This window comes from Narcine bancroftii, chromosome 5 (assembly GCF_036971445.1).
Source record: "Narcine bancroftii isolate sNarBan1 chromosome 5, sNarBan1.hap1, whole genome shotgun sequence".
In the NCBI taxonomy this organism is placed as follows: Eukaryota; Metazoa; Chordata; class Chondrichthyes; order Torpediniformes; family Narcinidae; genus Narcine; species Narcine bancroftii.
Genome location: NC_091473.1, coordinates 119,380,704 through 119,401,286, shown reverse-complemented (window position 1 = coordinate 119,401,286; position 20,583 = coordinate 119,380,704). Strand labels below are relative to the sequence as shown.

Sequence of the window (20,583 nt, the reverse complement as noted above, 5' to 3'; positions counted from 1 at the left end):
TTCAGATATAATTTATTAGGTCAGACTTGTGAAGAAAATTGGTCTCCACAAATTCCATCCCATTGGTTACAGGATATAGCATTACAGGTCTGTTTGGGAATTGGCACCAATAAATTTTTGGTTTTTATGGAACTATTTGAGGCAGGAGTCTGCAAAAGCTGTTTTAATGCTAGAGAAACTGCACAGAATAATTTATAGGCCATTAATTCTACTTTAAAATCCTTGGAGTTTTGCTCTTTTTCATCACAGCTGCAATTATAGGATTGCAAATGTCGGTAGGAAAATTATATGCCAAAGTGATGATTTAGTCAAGAACTAATTACCTCAGACAGATCATCATCCCAGGATGTATATGTAACCACAAGAAACATTTTATTATTTGATTAATTCTAGGAAATGTATATATTTAGTCTTGCGTGTCATGAAAGACTCCAATCAGCATGTTAGGGGCAACACTCCACACACTATTTCCAAGAATTAATTTTCTGATTAAAAATTAGTTATTCTTGATACACTTCTCACCTTTAATAGAATGCTGTCAGAGTTTATGAAAAGTTATGTTTGACAAGCTAAAGAAAAAGGGTGAACAAGGGCAAGAATGACTATGGCACCGAATCATAACAATCCACAAAAATCCCTTCTATCCCTTCTGGCCTGTGCTCAGATAACAAGGTGGCTTGAAAAATCTAGGTCCTCTGTTGCTTCAGGTAAGAAGTGAAAAATCTGCCACGGTTTCCTTAATTTAAAATGAACACTAAATTGTTGCTTTGAATGTGAATGATGGCTTACTTACAATAATGCAATAAATATCTCAAATTATGATATTTTTCCTTAAAATATCCCTTTAATAAACCATCCCAGAGGACTTAAGGTTTCTAATTCTTTCCTACACCATTCATTAACCCAGAAGGATTTGAAAAGATAACACGATAATTTCTATACTGATCTGAAAGTCATTATTTGAGAGCTAAGTCTGCATTATCAGATTGATCTCAAACCCAGCATTAGCACCGGTGCCTTCTCTGGCACGGCATAGTTTGTTTTAACCACAGTCTGTGGTAGTCTTTATCCCTTTCGTGACAGAGGGCGTTCTGGCCCCCTCTCACACTCAACAGCAATAAAAACCACATTTCGACGCAGTCATAAAGTTTGTGATGAAAACGTGCTCCAGTCTGTGGAGACCCTCAAGTGATCACAAGCAAGGAAACCAGCTGATATTTGCTGATTGAGACTTGTATATGAACTAATTTCACAAACCAGAGAGCGATATGTTATGTGGGCAGAATATGTCAAAGAGGGTTATGTCAGAAAAGGGGGTTCTTCAGGATCAAAGAGACCATCAGAAAGATAAACCCAGTATTCACAGTAAAACCACAGGAAATAGATTCATCTTAACCAGCATCAGATGTAATGGAGTTAGCTGCTGCAGAAGCACGACAGTGAGGAGACAGCAGTGATCTGCGCGGACTGTTTAACTCTTTAGTTTTAGACAAGTTGAACCTCAAGAAAGCACTATGAGGGCTTTGTGATTGTTTCATGCTGATCTTGTGTTCTTTTAGTATCACCATTGACAGTGTTTCTTCCAAAATTTCTCATCTTTGGCTGCCTAGATTATCATCCTGTTTGAACTTTACCAGATGCTCTAACATTCATTTTAATTGAAGCCAATGTAATTACACATTCCATGAAACAGGTTTCCATTCCAATCCTGAACGGCTTTGTCTGCGGTTAATAAGCCTTACTTTCATCTGGCTTTAATCCTTCAATCACTTTGACAAATGCAATGATGGGCACACAGTCATTCCCTGCATAGAGGTGATGTGGGTAGCCATTATTTTGCAATTTGGGGAGATTTTAGATGCATAGGAAGGACATGCTGCATTTCAAGACCACAAGGTATGGGAGCAGAAGTAGGCCCATCAAGCCTGCTCCACCATATTAATCATGAGCTGATCCATCCTCCCATTCAGCCTCACTCCCCAGCTTTCTCCCATAACCCTTGATGTCCTGACTGATCAAATACCTGTCAATCTCTGCCTGAAGTACACCCAACGATGTCACTGCCACAGCCGCCCATGACAACAAGTTCCAAAGACTCACGACCCTCTGACTAAAGAATTTTTTCTGCAACTCTGTTCCTTTTCCTGAAGGGATTTTGCTTTGTACCACAGTGCTCTGTCCTCACTGGCTAAAACTCATATCGGAGCCTCAGTATCTGCACAGAAGCCAGGATGATTTTTTTTTTCGTACTCTACTTGATTTCATGTGCCTAACCTCCTTGTGTGAAGAGCTCTCAATGACTACAAACACATTCATCTCACCCACCCAACCCTGAATGTTGACTTTAGCAATCTAAGTTATGACATTATAACTGGAGCCATTGGCCATTTTCCTTGCAACTGATCTCTCCTTCCCAAATAATATCTTAGCCAGCATAAGACTATTTCCTAACCATCACTGCCAAAGAGGAAATCATACCATAACATTACTAAAACTAAATAATAGAAAACACATGTATGCACAAGACAGATGTTGTAAAGTTTAATATTAAGCAAACATTTCCATACATGTTTTCTGATCTTTTATTTAAACCAAATATGATTCTATGATGACCTCTTCTAATCACTGTCTACAAGGTAATTACTTTACAATTGTGTAATAAATGTCAGAAGTGATTGACCATTAATTAGGATGGATCTCAGTGCTCAGTTCACCAAAAGTCTTAACATAAAATGTGTCACGTACTAAACTATTATTTTGATGCTAGATTTGCTTTTCAGACAAACACTATAAACCAATGTTGCCCAGTTCCTTGACACCAACTTGTCCTTCTAAAGGAGTAATTACTTTTTCCAAGACATTGCTGGGTCTTCAACTGACTTTAATGAAGTTCTGTGCTCAGTAAAACAAAATCATAACACTTTAAGTCAATTAGATTCCTGAACTTTGAGATTTTTTTTGTTTCAAATAGATATTTTCCTTCCATTCTGCTTTGATTCATGGCAGCACTTCTACCTGACCTGCCCAACCAACCAACGCCTGCCTATTCTACCTCTTAATGCTTTCTCCACAGCAAAAAAGATGACCTCAGCTTTTCCCCCTCCCTCCCAAATGCATCACTTCTGGTTTCAGAGAATTTCTCCCACCCCTCCCCTGCACCCAAAACCATTTTCTTCTCCCTCTCTAACCACATTCATTTACTTATCCTTGATTTCTTCCCTTTCATTGGGTCCCTGCAGTAATTATTATTCTTCTGTTGAGCCAAGTCGTAGTTCTTAATGCCTGAAAGAGTTTGACATGGCACACAATTTAAAGTGAAAGTAACCTCAATGCATCAAATTTTAATATTATCCATTAAAGTAACGAGCAAAGAAATGTCCCTCCAGTCCTCAGAAGCAAGAATTTTAATTTTGAAATTTTCCTCATCAATTTTGTGTACTCGGCATGCTGAGAATGGAATTAACCTATGATTATTCTTCCATTGAAAGCTCTTTAAAAGGAACTATTAACAAGCTCATTGTAAGAGACATTTACATCAGTAATAACCAACCAACCAATTTTCCCCTGCAACCGTGTCTGCCTGTCCCGCATCGGACTTGTCAGCCACAAACGAGCCTGCAGCTGATGTGGACATTTACCCCCTCCATAAATCTTCGTCCGCGAAGCCAAGCCAAAGTGAATAAGGTAATAAATAGAAGCAGGAGTCGGCTGTTCAACCTCTCAACCTGCATTGCCAGACACTCAGCTCATGAAGACTCTGTTACCACAGTGCCATTTTTCTTCAATGACCCGATGACCTTTGATTCCTCTAAATGCCAAATAATCATTGAAATCTTCTTAGAATGTACTCATCCCTCGAGGACAGAGAATTTAGAAGATTTACTACCCTTTAGAAAAAGGAATTTCTCCTCATCTCTGTCCTGAGGGAGGGAGGGAGAAAATGGGAAATTATAGACCGGTTGGCCTGACATCAGTGGTGGGGAAGATATTGGAGTCCATCATAAAAGGAGAAATAGCAGAACACTTAGTCAGTAATAATAGTATAAGGGCTAGTCAGCATGGATTCCTTAAGGGTAAGTCATGCTTGACTAACCTTCTGGAATTTTTTGAGGATGTGACAAAGAGGGTGGACTCGGGAGAGCCAGTGGATGTGGTGTATTTGGACTTCCAGAAGGCCTTTGATAAGGTACCGCACGGGAGTCTAGTGGGGAAGATCAGGGAGCATGGTATTGGAGGTAAGGTGCTGACATGGATAGGAAATTGGTTAAGAGATAGGAAACAAAGGGTTGGAGTAAATGGGTCTTTTTCAGAATGGCAGGATGTGACGAGTGGAGTGCCTCAGGGATCGGTGTTGGGTCCTCAGTTGTTTGTAATTTATGTTAATGATTTGGATGAGGGGATTATAAATAACATGAGCAAATTTGCAGATGACACTAAACTGGGTGGCGGTGTGGGGTGTGAGGAGGATGTAAGGAAAATGCAGAGGGACTTGGACAGGCTGGAGGAGTGGGCAGCTAAATGGAAGATGAATTTCAATGTGAACAAATGTGAGGTTATTCATTTTGGGGGAAGTAATAGGAAAGCTGAGTATTATTTAAATGGAGACAAGCTAGGGAGTGGGGAAGTGCAAATGGATCTGGGTGTACTTGTTCATCGGTCACTGAAAGCCAAATGGCCCACTCCAGCTCCTATTGTCTATTGTCTAAATTCATATTTTGGGACTTTGACAACTGGTTCTAGACACACCAATCAGTGGAAAGATGAATTGTTCATCTATTTTGGCAAAGCTCTGGTGATTTATGCAAGTTTCAATGAGGCTATCTATCATTCTTCTAAACTCAAAACAACGTACCATATATTTTGATGTATAAGTCGACCTCCCCCTTTTCAGCCTCATTTTAAGGGTTTTATAGTATATCCAGCGTACAAGTCATTTCCCCCATTTTCTGGCTCCCTGAGGTGCCCCATTGACTGGCACATAAGTTGACCCCCACAGATCGTGCAGATTGATTGGCTGGGCATTGGCTGGAGGTGATTGCTATCCTGAATGGTCCATCGACATAATGCAGCACACGACGAAAATATGAAGTGAGCTTTAAGTTGAAAGTGATAGAAATGGCCAAGAAAACCAGCAACTGCGCTGCTCCAATAAAATTTGATGTATCTGAGAAATTGGTAAGAGATTGGGGGAAGAAAGAAGAGACTTTAAGAAAAATACCAAAAAGGCAATGTTCTTTGAGTAAAGCATTCATTCATTGGACAGAGTTGGAAAATTATGTTGCAGAATGAGCATGTGAACAAAGGCAAGATTGCTACACAGTCACCCAAAATAAAATACAGATAGTCCCCATCTTACCACCGTAATGGGGATGGAAGGATTGGTTGTAACTCAGGTTTGGTCATAAGTTGGGGAACGTAGATCTCGGGCTGCCATTGGGAAAGGGGACCTCAGGCTGCTGGTGGGAACGGACATCTCGGGCTGCCGCAGGAAATAGAGAGCAGGGACTTTGGGCTGCCACCAGGAGCAGGGAACCACTGAATACAGAACTTTTAATGCAAAATATGAACTTGTACAGTAGAATTAATAAAGATTTTTAAAAATTTTGGTCATATGTGTGGGTGACATAACTCGCATAGGTTGGAAGTCAAGAACTACCTGTAGGAACATTTGCACTGCAGTCGGCCAAGTTGCAGCCAGAACTCAGCGATGATTTTGAGGCCACAGTGGACTGGTGCAATCATTTCATGAACAGGAAAAATCTGAAATTATGTCAAAAAGCAAAAATTGCACAGAAACTACCAAAAGATCTTGATCATAAAGTTTCATCAGTTCATTATATGTAACCAGCAGAAACACTAGTTTGGCAAATATTGGAAACATGGACAAAACCCCCATGAATTTTGACATGAATGGAAAGGTGTTAAAACTGTACAAACCAGAAGTACAGGCCACGAAAGGACCAGGTTTACTGTGGTGTTATTGTGCATGGCTAACGGGACAAAGTCAAGGCCCATGGTAATCCTCAAGTGCAAAATTAAACCAAAATTGAAATTCCCTGCAGGTATTTTTGTACATTTTTATGAAAAAGGATGGATGGATGAAAATGGTGTAAAACTATGGATAGACAATGTATGGAACAGGTGGCCAGGCGGGTTTATGCAAAGAATGGAGTTTGCTGCTCCTTGCTATGTTTTGTAGCCACTTAACTGAAAAGATTAAACGTAGATTAGCACTACATAATACTTACATGGCAGTTATCCCAGGTGGTTTAACATCTATATTGCAATCTCTCAATGTTTGTTTGAACAAGTCATTCAAAGATCTTGTGTACGAGGAATGGAATACATGGAGGTCGAGTGCAGAAAAGTAGTTTACAAATGGTGGGGCAGTGCGTGCTGTATCACTTGATATGCTGTGCAACTTCGTGCTCAAGGCATGGGACAAAGTAGAGACTACAATAAAATCATTTAAAAAGTGCGGTATCTCTTGTGAAATTGATGGCACAGAAGCTGATTTATATTGGGACACTGATGATGAAGCTGAAGCCGCCTCATCAAATACAGACTGGGACCCATATGATGACTGTTTAAACAGTGAGTATGGATGTGCTCACCACCATCTTTGCTTCAGACGATGATAGCGAGAATGATTTTGAAGGGTGCTAATTGTGTTATTTTCAATAAAAATCTCAATGAAATATCTGTTGCAGTCGGTGTTTTTCTTTGGTGTTTCAAGGGTCGAATTACAAGCCAGATCCACGTGGATTGAATTTTGAGCTGAATTTAAGTCTCCAAAAGTATATCCAACGTATAAGATGACCCCCATTTTTTGAGAGTTTGTTTGGGTTTCACGACTTGACTTATTCATCAAATTATACAGTAGATCCAGACTTCTTAATCTCTCCTCATTGAACAGCCCTCTGTCCGTGTTTCTTACTTTTGCAGTCTTTGCTTCTACAAGGCTAAGAACCTGCTTGTTTTTTTAGAATCAGCAGACATAAGCTAATTTACACCATGAGGCCCAGGATATTTAGACTCTTTCTCTCTCTCTTTGGCTTGGCTTCGCGGACGAAGATTTATGGAGGGGTATGTCCACGTCTTCTGCAGGCTTGTTGGTGACTGAAAAGTTCGATGCGGGACAGGCAGGCACAGTTGCAGCAGTTGCAAGGGAAAATTGGTTGATTGGGGTTGGGTGTTGGGTTTTTCCTCCTTTGCCTTTTGTCAGTGAGGTGGGCTCTGCAGTCTTCTTCAAAGGAGGTTGCAGTCTGCCGAACTGTGAGGCGCCAAGATGCATGGTTGGAGGCGATATCAGCCCACTGGCGGTGGATATTTAGTAGACACATCTAAATTCCACCATGGGGCCCAGGGATGCAGTTGAATAGGAAGACATAATCTAATTTACACTTATGTGGCCCAGGGATGCATATGAATCAGTAGACATTATCCAACTTCCACCATGAGGCCCAGAGATGCAGTTTTCTTTTGTTGGTCGCAGACTGTCAGGAGACCTTGAAGATAATTAAACCATTTGTTCAAAGAGATAAGATCTGAAATGAACAACTTTTGGGTAATATAAGCCATGGTCCCACTGCTGAAGTTTGAGACTCTCCAAGAGTTAGCAACATCTCTCAGCGAAAAGAAGAACTTCAAGAGTCCAGCCAACGTCCCGGTCGAGGGAGGTGGAGAAGCTGCTACCAGCACCCCAACAACCTACTGCAAGTGTGCAGTCGTTGCCTCGCTTCGGCAGTTGGGACCAGTCCAGGCTTTGATAAGTATAATTGGGAAGGGCTTGCATATTGTAGAGTGAATTCAGCTTTAGATTTAGTAATAAAGCCTTGTATAAACTGAACTGCTCTCGGTGTGTGTGTCTATTTTATTTCGGTAGCTCAAACACTGTGACCAATCTAAAACGAACAAAATGAGAGGTACAAGTTTACCCAAGACATATACGTATGTTATTATTATGTGCCGTGTGAGAAATGTATTAATTGTATATGTGTGTGCACCGTGGTCCAGAGAAACACTGTTTCATCTGGTTGTATACAGTATGTTCAGTATTTAATAAACTAGACATTGAAGCCCTCTTGTGACAAAGGCCACATTTGCCCTCCCAATTGATTTCTTTTTATAGTCTGTAAACTTTTGATGGCTCATGAATAAGGACACTAAGGTCTCTCTGAACCATCTCTGACTGTTAAAATAAACTCAATATTCTATTTTTTTCCTCTCTTCCTTCTTTCTTAAATAACTTGATTACATTTATTCCTTATCAGTTTATGGGAATAGATCTTGACTTTGGAAGTTTGGAAGATGACATCCTTTTTCACACCATTAGGATTCAGGTCATCAGGTTCTGGGGATTTATTAACGTTCAGTTCCATGACATTTCCAATATGATATATTTATTAATGCAAGATGAGTTTTCAAGATTTGCTGGAAGTAATATTATCTGGCAAAAAAAAAATGGGCTATTTCTAATTGAAAGAAATCAGCCTCTAAAGATCCAAAATGCCAAAGTCATAAAAATTGGTAAAGACCAGAAAAATAAACTGAGGAGAAATCAAAAGAGAACCTAATTACAAATGTTCGTATTCAATTGCACTTTCCAATCATTAGGCTACTTCGTTTAGACGATTTCCAGCTCTGTGGAAAGTCATTGATTTTTTTTTCTGAAGAAGTGACATGGTGGCATGTGGGTTGCAAGTATGATTTTGTTCGTTTAAAAGTTGTACTTGCTGAGGAAATGTCCTTTGAAGGAGTTGCCACAGCTGAAGCTGAACTGCACCCCTCCCCCTGCCCAGTGATGGAATGAATTTTGACTGACAGCAATTTGGTTCACCTTACAGTTGCTGAGAACAGTGACACCAGGTGACACTTGAGAATACTGCAAGCACTTCTTCCATTGACTCAAAACAAGATTTATTCACAAAATCAGATTACTGTACTCAGTACTTTGCAAGCTGCATGAACCAAAAGCCCAGGAAGTGGTGCAATATTAGTTGATTGTATCTCTTTTCCTAGAAGAAAAGCGGGTAGGTTCCAACCGCCAATTGCATCACACTCCACGGCCTACACCCTACCCCCTCCCTAACATGATCCTCACCCTTCATGATCCCCATTCCCCTTTTGCAGCCTGCTCAGAACAGAGAATTCAGTGTTGGGTAAGTTGCAGTCTACTCCTATGACACATAGGGCATGTTGTTGCAATAATTCTCGATAATTTACCAGAAAGGAAATATGAGAGAAATCAGAGATTTAATTAATCATGTTATTTTGTCACTGGAGTAGAAAGGAAGCACCTGTTGCTCTTGACCAGCTCTGCTTTCACCAGCCACATCTCATTAACAAGAAGTAGTACAATCAAAATTGAAAGAAATGCACTGGCATTTCATTTAAAAAATGCAACCCATTCTGGTTCATCATCACAAATGGAAGAGTCTGTATGGGAAACAACTCCCAAATCTGGAGGCAGAATACAATTGATTTTTGGTGAAATTAACCATTTGGAGTAAAATTGTTTCCACAATTATCTCAGGAAGGCTCAACTCTAATATTATGAATTCACCTTTACAATGTCAATTCACAATGTCAATTTGACTGGCTCTAATATTTGCATGGCTGATGACAGGAATTCAATGATATTAATCTATTTCTTGCTGGTGGCTGTATTTCAGCTGAATCTGAAATTCAAAGCCATGCTCCAGTCAGTTCCACTTAAAAAAAGGACATTGTGCTCCAATGTATTGTCCTATAAAATAATGGTTCATTTGTTCACCCCTGCAACTTGCACTTTAGACCAAGGAGCTGATTAACCATCCATTATCAGATGTGGCTGTCTCATATCTCCTCTCTTCCACCAAACCTCATTTTTCAGATTAACCACCAGAAGTCCTGGTGAGGTCATTGGTTAAGCCATCCTTAATACAATTATAATGTTCAGGGTTTTCATGGTATACCCAAGTCCAGTTGAAAATTGCGATTCTTTTTGAATCACAATCTGCTTTTCATTTGTCACAGTGGCAAGGATGGTTGGCATTCTGACAACAGATGATTCGCTTTTCAATTACACAGAGAGGTCAATGCACAGAAATGGCATTTCCTGACTATTCTGTTCACTGAGGCAAATCAGAAATGCCAAGCCTGGTGCCCACAGTATATGCACACTGTATGCTTCACACACATATCATGCCTGCTGACCAATGATCTCAGGAGAAACTAACTGTCCTAGAGTTTGTGAAATGGCTGGTACTAACTTATTAAAATGGAGTTACATGGGAGATCATGAGTGGTTTTATGTAAAAGGCTGCAGGCACTGATATTCGATCAGGCAAGAAACTCAAGGCGTTGCTTCTAATAGATGGGGCTTCAGACAATAAAATTCATATAAAAGCCTTTTTCTAAGATTTTCTGTTCTTGTGGAGAGTGACGATCATGGAGAGAGTGAGTTTATGGATATGTTTTGAGAAGGAGAGTATCGGCAAAGAGGATAAAGGGAATTGGGACGACTGGATGGGGGAGGGGCAATTGTTGAGGGAAAGAGCCAATCATAAAGATGACAATGGATGGGGAGATGAGTGTTGGTCAAGGAATGGGTTAAATTGGGGTATTGATTGGCGAAGCGGTCAGACAAATTATCAGGGAAACCAATTGTCTGTGGAGTCAGAGGAGGTTAGAGAAGGAACGTTTCAGGGTGTTCAGGGAGGGGAGGAAAGAATTGGCTGTAAAGAAGGTCAAAGGGTGAGATCTCAAAAAATGAATACTTACGTCAGTGGCCTCGTCTGCAGTACAGTGTGTCAGATCACTGCGATTGCTAAGTAATCTGTGCGTTTGAATGTTAGAAACGCGGAAGGTCAAAATTTAACTTTTGTATCTTCATTTGCTGCACCTGAGATACTGGAAGATTAAGGGATAGTTAAGAAGGGTGACAAGAATAAACCACAGGTTGGTGAGCCTTGCATTAGTGGTGGAAAAGTAATTGGAAATTCACAAAAAAATGCTGGAGGAACTCAATGGGTAAGGTTGTGGCCATGCAAGGCCAAAGGATAGTCAATATTCCTGATATTCCTGATGAAGGGTTCTGCCCCAAAACATAAATTGTCATTGGTCTTCCAGGGGTGCTGCCTGGCCTACTGAGTTCTTACACGTCGTGCCAGATTCAAACCTGGGTCACTGGCACTGTAATTTCTTCTTTTCTTTCTTCTTTTCTCTTTTCTTTCTTTGGCTTGGCTTCGCCGACGAAGATTTATGGAGGGGTAATGTCCACGTCAGCTGCAGGCTCTTTTGTGGCTGTAATAGTGTTGCGCTAAATGCTAACTATATAGCCATATAACAATTACAGCACAGAAACAGGCCAGTTAGGACCTTCTAGTCCATGCCAAACACCTTATTCCACCTCGTCCCAATGACCCACACTCACCCCATAACCTTCTATGTCCCTCTCATCCATATACCTATCCAACTTTTCCTTAAATATTAAAATCAAACTTGCATCTATCACTTTGGCCTGAACCTCATTCCATACTCCCACCACCCTCTGAGTGAAGAAATTCCCCCTCATGTTCCCTTATACTTTTCCCCCTTCAATCTCAATCCAACTCCCCCACTCTCAATGGAAAAAGCCTATCCACATTTATTTTATCTGTCCCCCTCATCATTTTAAATACCTCTATCAAATCACCCGTCAATCTTCTACACTCCAGGAAGTAAAGTCCCACCCTGCACAACCTTTCCCTGTATCGCAAACCCCGAAACCCAGGCAACATTCTTATAAATCTCCTCTGCACTGTCTCCATTTTGTTGATATCCTTCCAATAATTTGGCAACCAAAACCACATACAATATTCCAAATTTAGCCTCACCAAGGCCTTATACAACTTCAACATGACATCCAATCTCCTGTACTCAATACTCCGATTTATGAAGGCCAACATACCAAATGCTTTCTTCACCACCCTACCTACATGTGAATCCATTTTCAGGGAATTATGTAGCAGAATTCCTAAATCCCTTTCTTCTACTGCACTCCTCAATTGTCGACCATTTAACATATATGATCTTTGCTGATTAGTCCTACCAAAATGTAGCATCTCACATTTATCAGTATTAAACTCCATCTGCCATATTTCAGCCCACTCTTCTAACTGGCCTATATCCCACTGCAAGTTTTGAAAACCATCCTCCCTGTCCACAACAATCTTCGTATCATCTGCATACTTACTAATCCAATTTACCACGCTATCAACCAGATCATTAATATATATGACAAACAATAATGGACCTGCTGCCTGAGGCACTCTACTAGACACCAGCCTCCAAGTTGACAAACAATTTTCCACAAGTACTCCCTCGCATCTCCCATCTATAGTTGAATCCATTTCACTACTTAAACATTAATACCTAATGATTGAACCTTCCTAACTAACCTCTTATGCAGAATTTTGTCAATGGCCTTACTAAAGTCAATATAGACAACATCCACAGCTTTCCTTCATGAACCTCTTTGTAACCTCCTCGAAAATTCGTTAAGATTTCTTAAACATGATCTACCACACACAAAACCGTGTTGACCACTGGTTATCCAAATAATTGTATATTCCACCCCTAAGAACACTCTCCATTAATTTACCTACCACCGACATCAGACTCCCAGGCCTATAATTACCAAGTTTACTTTTCGACCCTTTTTTAAACAGTGGAACAGCATGAGCTACCTTCCAATCCTCCGTCACCTCCCACTGTGGCTAACGGCATTTTAAATATTTCTGTCAAAGCCCCTTCTATTTCTACATTAACCTCCCTCAAAGTCCTAGGGAATATCTTGTCAGGATCTGGAGATTTATCCACCTCTATTATCCAGTACTACTTCCCCATGATTTCACTACTAACTTTTCTTACTTCACCTGACTCAATATTGCTTTCCTTAGTGAATACTGAAGAAAAGCAATCATTTAAAATTTCGCACATCTCTTCTGACTCCTCACAGAGTTTACCCATGTGATCCTCAAGGGGCTCAAATTTATCCTTCAATATTCTTTTACTTTTGGAGGAGTCACGTGATGGAGTAGTGGCCGGTCAGGGAATTCCAGCCCTCTCCGGAAAAGTTAAAAAAAAATGCACAAAACACAAAGGTACAAGATTAAAATTTAAAACAAAGTAAAAATAAAGGTGAGAAGAAAATGGCAGCGAAGAGAGAAAAGTCGAAAACAACGGGAAGAAGAGAAGAAGAAAGAACATCGGAAGAAGAAGGTGAAGGCCTTACCTGTCCGAGGAGGCCCGCCACAGAGAGAGAAGCCTGCTCCCTCAGGTCAGTGGAAGTCCTGGGCTCGGGACTACAAAAATGGCTCGCAGAGCCGAGTAAAAGTGCGCAATCGCGCATGAAAAAAACACACTGACGGGAGGGGGGAACAGCTGCGGAGTCGATCTCCACAGCTGAGAGAGACACCTGCAGCACAGCAACAGGTGCAGAACACAGAAAATAACGACAACAAGAAAGAAGAGGGTAAAAAGTAAACAAGGAAACAACAGATGGTCAACCCAGAGGAAGAAGAAGAAGAAGAACAGAAAGAAATGGAAGAAGAATAGAAAGGCAAGACAATGGATATATCTTTTTTTAAAGAATATATGGAATCAGTGAAAGAATGGCAATTACAAGAATTTAATGAGATAAAAAGAAGAATTAAGAATGCAGAAGAAAAAATGAATAAAATAGAAATGGTCATATCAGAGATAGGAAAAAGAGTGGATAATGTGGAAGAATGAGAAATAATCATAGAAATGGAAGTAGAGGACTTAAAAGAGAAATTAGAAGAATCTAATAAAAAAGTTAAAGAGGCACATGAGCTGTTAGCTCAGAAGATAGATATAATGGAAAACTATAATAGAAGAAATAATATAAAGATAGTGGGCCTTAAGGAAGATGAAGAAGGCAAGAATATGAGAGAATTTATAAAAAAATTGGATCCCCAGAGTCCTAGGAAGACCAGAATTACAGGAAGAAATGGAAATAGAGAAGGCACATAGAACATTACCCCCGAAACCACAACCGCAGCAAAAACCAAGATCCATTTTAGTAAAATTTTTAAAATATACAACAAGAGAAAATATATTGGAGAAAGCAATGAAGAAAATAAGAGAGGACAAAAAGCCACTGAATACAAAGGTCAAAAAAATTTTTTCTATCCAGACATAAGTTTTGAACTCCTGAAGAAGAGGAAGGAGTTCAATACAGCAAAAACGATCTTATGGAAAAAAGGATATAAATTTATGTTAAAGTACCCAGCGGTACTTAAAATAGTTATTCCAGGGCAACAAAACAGATTATTCTCGGATCCAGAGGAAGCACGAAAATTTGCAGAACAACTACAAAACAAGCAGAGAGATGAAGACATGTAATGAGAGTAAAAATGACCACGAACTATATGTATGTGTGTATATGGGTATACATATATATATAGATGTGTATGTATCTGTGTGTATACATGAATGTATCCATATTTAGAGGAAAATATATAGAGTATAGATAAGAATTAATAAGGGAATGAAAGGGAATAGAGGGAATAAGGAGGGAATTAAAAGAGTGACCTTTGTTACATATGAAAATTGAAATCTTTTCCGGGGGGGGCTGGGTGGGGAGGAGTTATTGGTCACTGCAAAATCAGTTGATGTTTGCGAGTGAATTCACAAATCCAAATGGAGAGGGGAGATGTGGTTGCCCGACAAGGGATAAAGGGCAACTCAGGAGGGGGAGGGGAGAATGGGGTTAAAGAAGTTTTAAATAGGAGAATAAGGAAAATGTTTGATGTTTTAGAAATGTTGTCTTATAAAGTGTTCAAAACAAGAAAGCAGAAATGGATAAGAAGGAAAGGTGATAATGGAGAAACAGAAAGGGAAGATAAACAAAGTATGAAATGGCTACGTTGAACTATATGACTTTAAATATTAACGGAATACATAACCAAATCAAAAGGAAGAAACTGCTAAATTTACTGAAAAAATAAAAAATTGATATAGCATTTGTGCAAGAAACACATTTAACTGAATTGGAGCACAAGAAATTAAAGAGAGATTGGGTAGGACATGTAACAGCAGCGTCGTATAATTCAAAAGCAAGAGGAGTAGCTATATTAATCAGTAAAAATGTACCAATTAAAATAGAAGAAGAAATAATAGATCCAGCAGGGAGATATGTAATGATAAAATGTCAGATATATTCAGAGTTTTGGAATCTACTCAATGTATATTCACCTAACGAAGAAGATGAAAAGTTTATGCAAGATATTTTTTGAAGATAGCAGATACGCAAGGGAACATATTAATAGGAGGGGATTTCAACCTTAATTTGGATTCAAATATGGATAAAACTGGGAAAAAAATTAACAGAAAGAACAAAGTAACCAAATTTATAATTAAATCGATGCAAGAAATGCAACTTTTGGATATATGGAGGAAACAACACCCAAAGGAAAAGGAATATTCATATTATTCGGGTAGACATAAAACTACTCAAGAATAGACCTATTTCTGTTATCAGCTCGTATGCAAGATAGAGTAAGGAAAAACAGAATATAAAGCTAGAATATTATCGGACCATTCACCCTTGATATTGACAATAGAGTTAGAGGACATCCCTCCAAGAATGTATAGATGGAGATTAATCTCCATGCTACTTAAAAGGCAGGATTTTAGAGAATTAATTGAAAGACAAATTAAAATGTACTTTGAAATAAATACGGAATCAGTGAAAGATAAGTTTATATTATGGGATGCAATGAAAGCGTTCATTAGAGGGCAAATAATAAGTTATGTAACCAAGATGAAGAAGGGCTATAATCAGGAAACAGAGCAGTTGGAAAGGGAAATAGTAAATATAGAAAAAGAATTAGCAATGAAGGAAGATAGAACTAAAAGAAGAGAATTGGCAGATAAAAAAATAAAATATGAAACACTACAAATATATAAGGTGGAGAAGAACATAATGAAGACAAAACAGAAATATTATGAACTAGGGGAAAAAAACGCACAAAATTCTAGCATGGCAGCTTAAGACAGAACAAGCTAAGAAAATGGTATTGGCATCAAGGAAAAAAGACAAACAAATCACATATAATCCAACGGAGATCAATGAAAACTTTAGAGAATTCTATGAACAATTATACCAAACTGAAAACGAAGGGAAAGAAGGCAAAATAGATGAATTTTTAACTAAAATTGAACTACCAAAATTACAAATAGAGGAACAAAATAAATTATCAGAACCATTTGAAATAGTAGAAATACAAGAGATAATAAAAAAAACTACCAAATAATAAAACACCAGGAGAGGATGGATTCCCAATAGAATTCTATAAAACATTTAAAGATTTATTAATTCCTCCCCTCCTGGAAGTAATCAACCAGATTGACAAAATACAAAGCTTACCAGATTGATGTAAAACTGCAATTACAGTAATACCAAAGCAAGGGAAAGATCCACTCGCACCAGCATTATATAGACAAATATCATTACTTAACACAGATTATAAGATAATAGCTAAACTATTAGCAAACAGATTAGCAGATTATGTACCGAAAATGGTAAATCTAGACCAAACTGGATTTACTAAAAAAAGACGCACAACAGACAATATGTGTAAATTTATTAACTTAATTCATGCAGTAGAAGGGAGTAAAGTGCCAACGGTAGCAGTTGCTTTAGACGCAGAGAAGGCATTTGACAGAGTAGAATGGAATTATTTATTCAAAGTATTGCAAAAATTCAGTTTACCAGAGAAGTATATTAATTGGATTAAAGCATTATATTGGCGGAAGTGACAGTAAATGGATATATATCAAAGCAATTTAACTTAAGCAGATCAACAAGGCAGGGATGCCCACTATCACCCTTATTGTTCGCGTTAGCTATAGAACCACTAGCAGAATGGATAAGAACAGAAAATAATATAAAAGGGATAAAAATAAAAGACAAGGAATATAAAATCAGTTTATTTGCAGATGATGTTATAGTATACTTAACAGAACCAGAAATATCAATAAAAGAATTATATAAGAAATTGAAGGAATATGGAGAAGTGTCGGTTTACAAGATTAACGTAAATAAAAGTGAAGCAATGCCAATGAATAATGCGGATTTCTCAAAATTTAAGAAGAAATCACCATTCAGATGGCAAATGCAAGCAATAAGATACCTAGGTATACAAATAAATAAAAATCTCGGCCATCTATATAAACTCAATTATTATCCACTAATGAAAAAATTACAGGGCGATTTAGAGCATTGGAAAGATTTACCATTAATACTAATGGGAAGGATAAACTGTATTAAAATGAACATTTTCCCAAGGATATTATACCTATTTCAGGCATTGCCAATACACTTGACAGAGAAATTCTTCAAGGAGTTAAAGAAAATAATAAGGAAATTTCTATGGAAAGGGGGGAAACCGAGGATAGCACTAGATAAATTAACAGAATGGTATAAACAAGGAGGCTTACAACTGCCAAACTTTAAAAATTATTATAGAGCCGCACAATTAAGATACCTATCAGATTTTTACCAAACAAGGGAAAAGCCATATTGGACTAGATTAGAACTAGATAAAATAGGGGAAAAGATACCTGAACACATATTATATAAATGGGATGAAAAATTGGTACAACGTAGGAGTTCTCCAGTATTGCATCATCTGCTCAATATTTGGAAGAAGATTCATGTAGAAAGGAATAAAACAAATTACCAATTACCAAAACTAATAATGACGCAAAATAAGTTACTCCCTTTTACAATAGATAACCTTTCCTTTAGAGAATGGGAGAAAAAAGGGATCAAAAGAATAGAAAATTGTTTTTCAGGAAATAGATTATTATCCTTTGAACAAATGAAAGATAAATACAATATAACTCAAGATACAGTGCTGGCATATTACCAATTGAGATCCTACTTGAAGGACAAATTAGGAAGCAGTCTGAGGTTACCAGAGGGAAGTAACTTTGAATATGTGATTACAGATACAATGATAATCAAAAGATTTATAACAAATATGTATATTAAACTGCAAGAAAAGGAGAATGAGGAAACAAATGGTAAAACTAAACAAAAATGGGAACAAGATTTAAATATAAAGATAAAAAAGGAAACATGGGAGAAGTTATGTTCTGGAACGATGAGAAATACAATAAATATGAGGTTACGTATGATACAATATAACTGGATACACAGGCTATACATTACACCTCAAAAGTTAAATAAATGGGACCCAACAGTATCTGACAGATGTTTTCGTTGTAAAAAAGAAATGGAAACAACAATTCATGCAATCTGGACATGTGAGAAAGTAGAAAAATTTTGGGAAGATCTAAACCAGATATTAAATAAAATTACAGAAAACAATATACCAAAAAACCCAGAGATCTTCCTCCTAAGTAACATAAAAAACAAAGAATTTGGATTTGATTTGGATGGTGCACAAAAAAGATTTGTTAAGATAGCTCTAGCCGTAGCAAAAAAATATATTATGTCAACCTGGAAATTGGAAGATAATTTGAGAATACAACAATGGTATATAGAAATGAATAAATGTATTCCATTAGAAAAAAATAACATATAGTTTAAGAAATAATATTGAAATATTTGAACAAATATGGGAGCCATACATGAAACACAATAGAGAAAACCTACCGGGGACATTTACTACCTAAATTAACGAAAGGAGAAGGAAATGAAAAGAATTGACTCAGTGGAATTTCTTGTTTATTTTTATTGAATGACAACATTGTTTGACTGGTTTAATGTATCTTAGATTTTGTACTTTAAATGGATGAGGGGGGAGGTAGGGAGGGTGGGATGGGAGGTAGGGAGGGTGGGATGGGAGGAGGGGGGGAGAAAATGACACTGTATATATTTGAAAAGGAAAATGTATGTATCATGGTCAATGTGGTTTATGGTGTGAAAAATAAAAAAATAAAAATATTCTTTTACTTTTAATATTTCTGTAGAAAGCCTTTGGATTTATTTTACCTTGCCTGCCAAAAGCAGCCTCAGATCTTTCTAATTTCTATCTTAAGATTTTTTTTGCACTCTTTATATTCCTCAAGCACCTCATATATTCCCAGCTGTCTATACCTATTGTACATATCTCTCTTCCTCCGAATTAAATTCCCAATAACCCTTGAAAGCCAAGGCTCCCTATGTTTTCTAACCTTTCCTTTAATCCTCACAGAGACTTCCAACTCTACACAATTAAAATTCCTCTATTTATCTTTTGCATTCTTCCCAGAAAATAAATTATCCCAATCCACACCTTCTAAATCTTTTATCATCTCCTCAAAATTAGCCTTGTTCCAATCAAGAATCTCAACCTGTGGCCCAGCTCTATCCTTTTCCATAATTAAACTAAAATTAATAGTTTTGAAGTGTTCCCCAACACAAACCTCTGTCACCAAAACTATCTCATTCCCTAATAATAGATCTAATACTGCCCCCTCTCTAGTTGGTTCTTCTCTGTATTGATTTAGAAAACTTTCCTGAACACATATGACAAACTCCAACCCATCCACCCCTTTTACAGTGTGGGTATCCCAGTCAATGTGTGGAAAGTTAAAAAAAATCTTCTACAAACACCACCTTATGTCTACTACACATATATGCTATCTCCTTACAAATTTGCTCTTCTAATTCCCTCTGTCCATTAGGGGATCTATAATACACTCCCCCCCCCCCCATTAGTGTTTTAATGTCTTTCCCATTCCTTATTTCCACCCAAATAGCCCCACTCCAATCTATCCCGCCATACCACCACTGCAATGTTTTCTCTAACAAGCAATGCAACTCTTCCACCTTTCATCCTCCCTTTTCTATCATGCCTAAAGCAACAGAATCCTGCCAATCATGCCCCTCCTGCAACCAGGTTTCACTGAAAGTAACAATATCATATTTTTGTGTGTCAATCCATGCTCTAAACCAGTGGTTCTCAACCTTTTTCTTTCCACTCACATACCACCTTAAGTAATCCCTATGCCATTGGTGCTGTATGATTAGTAAAGGATTGTTTAAGATGGTATGTGAGTGGGAAGGGAAGGTTGAGAATCACTGTTCTAGACCCAATTGTTACTGAAATATTTTGCTTGAGAAAAATTGTTATTGGCCATTTCCTTTGGAGTTATGAAACCGTGCACATAACAAGTCAATTAGGTACGATTAAAACAGTGGTTTTCAACCTTTTTCTATTCCACCCACATACCACCTTAAGCAATCCCTTACTAATCACAGAGCACTTATGGCACAGGGAATACTTAAAATGGTATGTGAGTGGAAAGAAAAAGGTTGAGAAACACTGATCTAGATCAACTGGGGAAGTGGGTAAACAAATGGTAGATGGAATGTAACTCAAATAAATGTATGCATTTTGGGAAGTTAAACCAGGACAGGTCATAAACAATGTGCCTTTTATGCACCTTGTTAATCCACCACACCACCTCTACCCAAACTGCTCTCATGTTACTCCCTCTGCAATCTTCACAAAAAAAGTTCAATTGTCTCTGACATCCTGTATTGTACACTTTAAGGAATAGAAAATCTTTTTTATCAGT

The 20,583-nt window shown here is 38.0% G+C and overlaps 1 protein-coding gene across 1 annotated transcript in view; it reads left to right on the top strand.

Annotated features, from left to right (window-relative positions):
* The first annotated feature begins 3,452 nt into the window (after positions 1-3,452).
* Positions 3,453-20,583, top strand: part of LOC138763910 (small ribosomal subunit protein eS8) — a 215,569-nt gene continuing 198,438 nt past the window's right edge. Inside the window, exon 1 of the mRNA XM_069938890.1 lies at positions 3,453-3,457. Within this exon, the coding sequence (XP_069794991.1) occupies positions 3,454-3,457 (4 nt within the window). The 5' untranslated portion in view covers position 3,453. The remainder of the gene's footprint in view (positions 3,458-20,583) is intronic.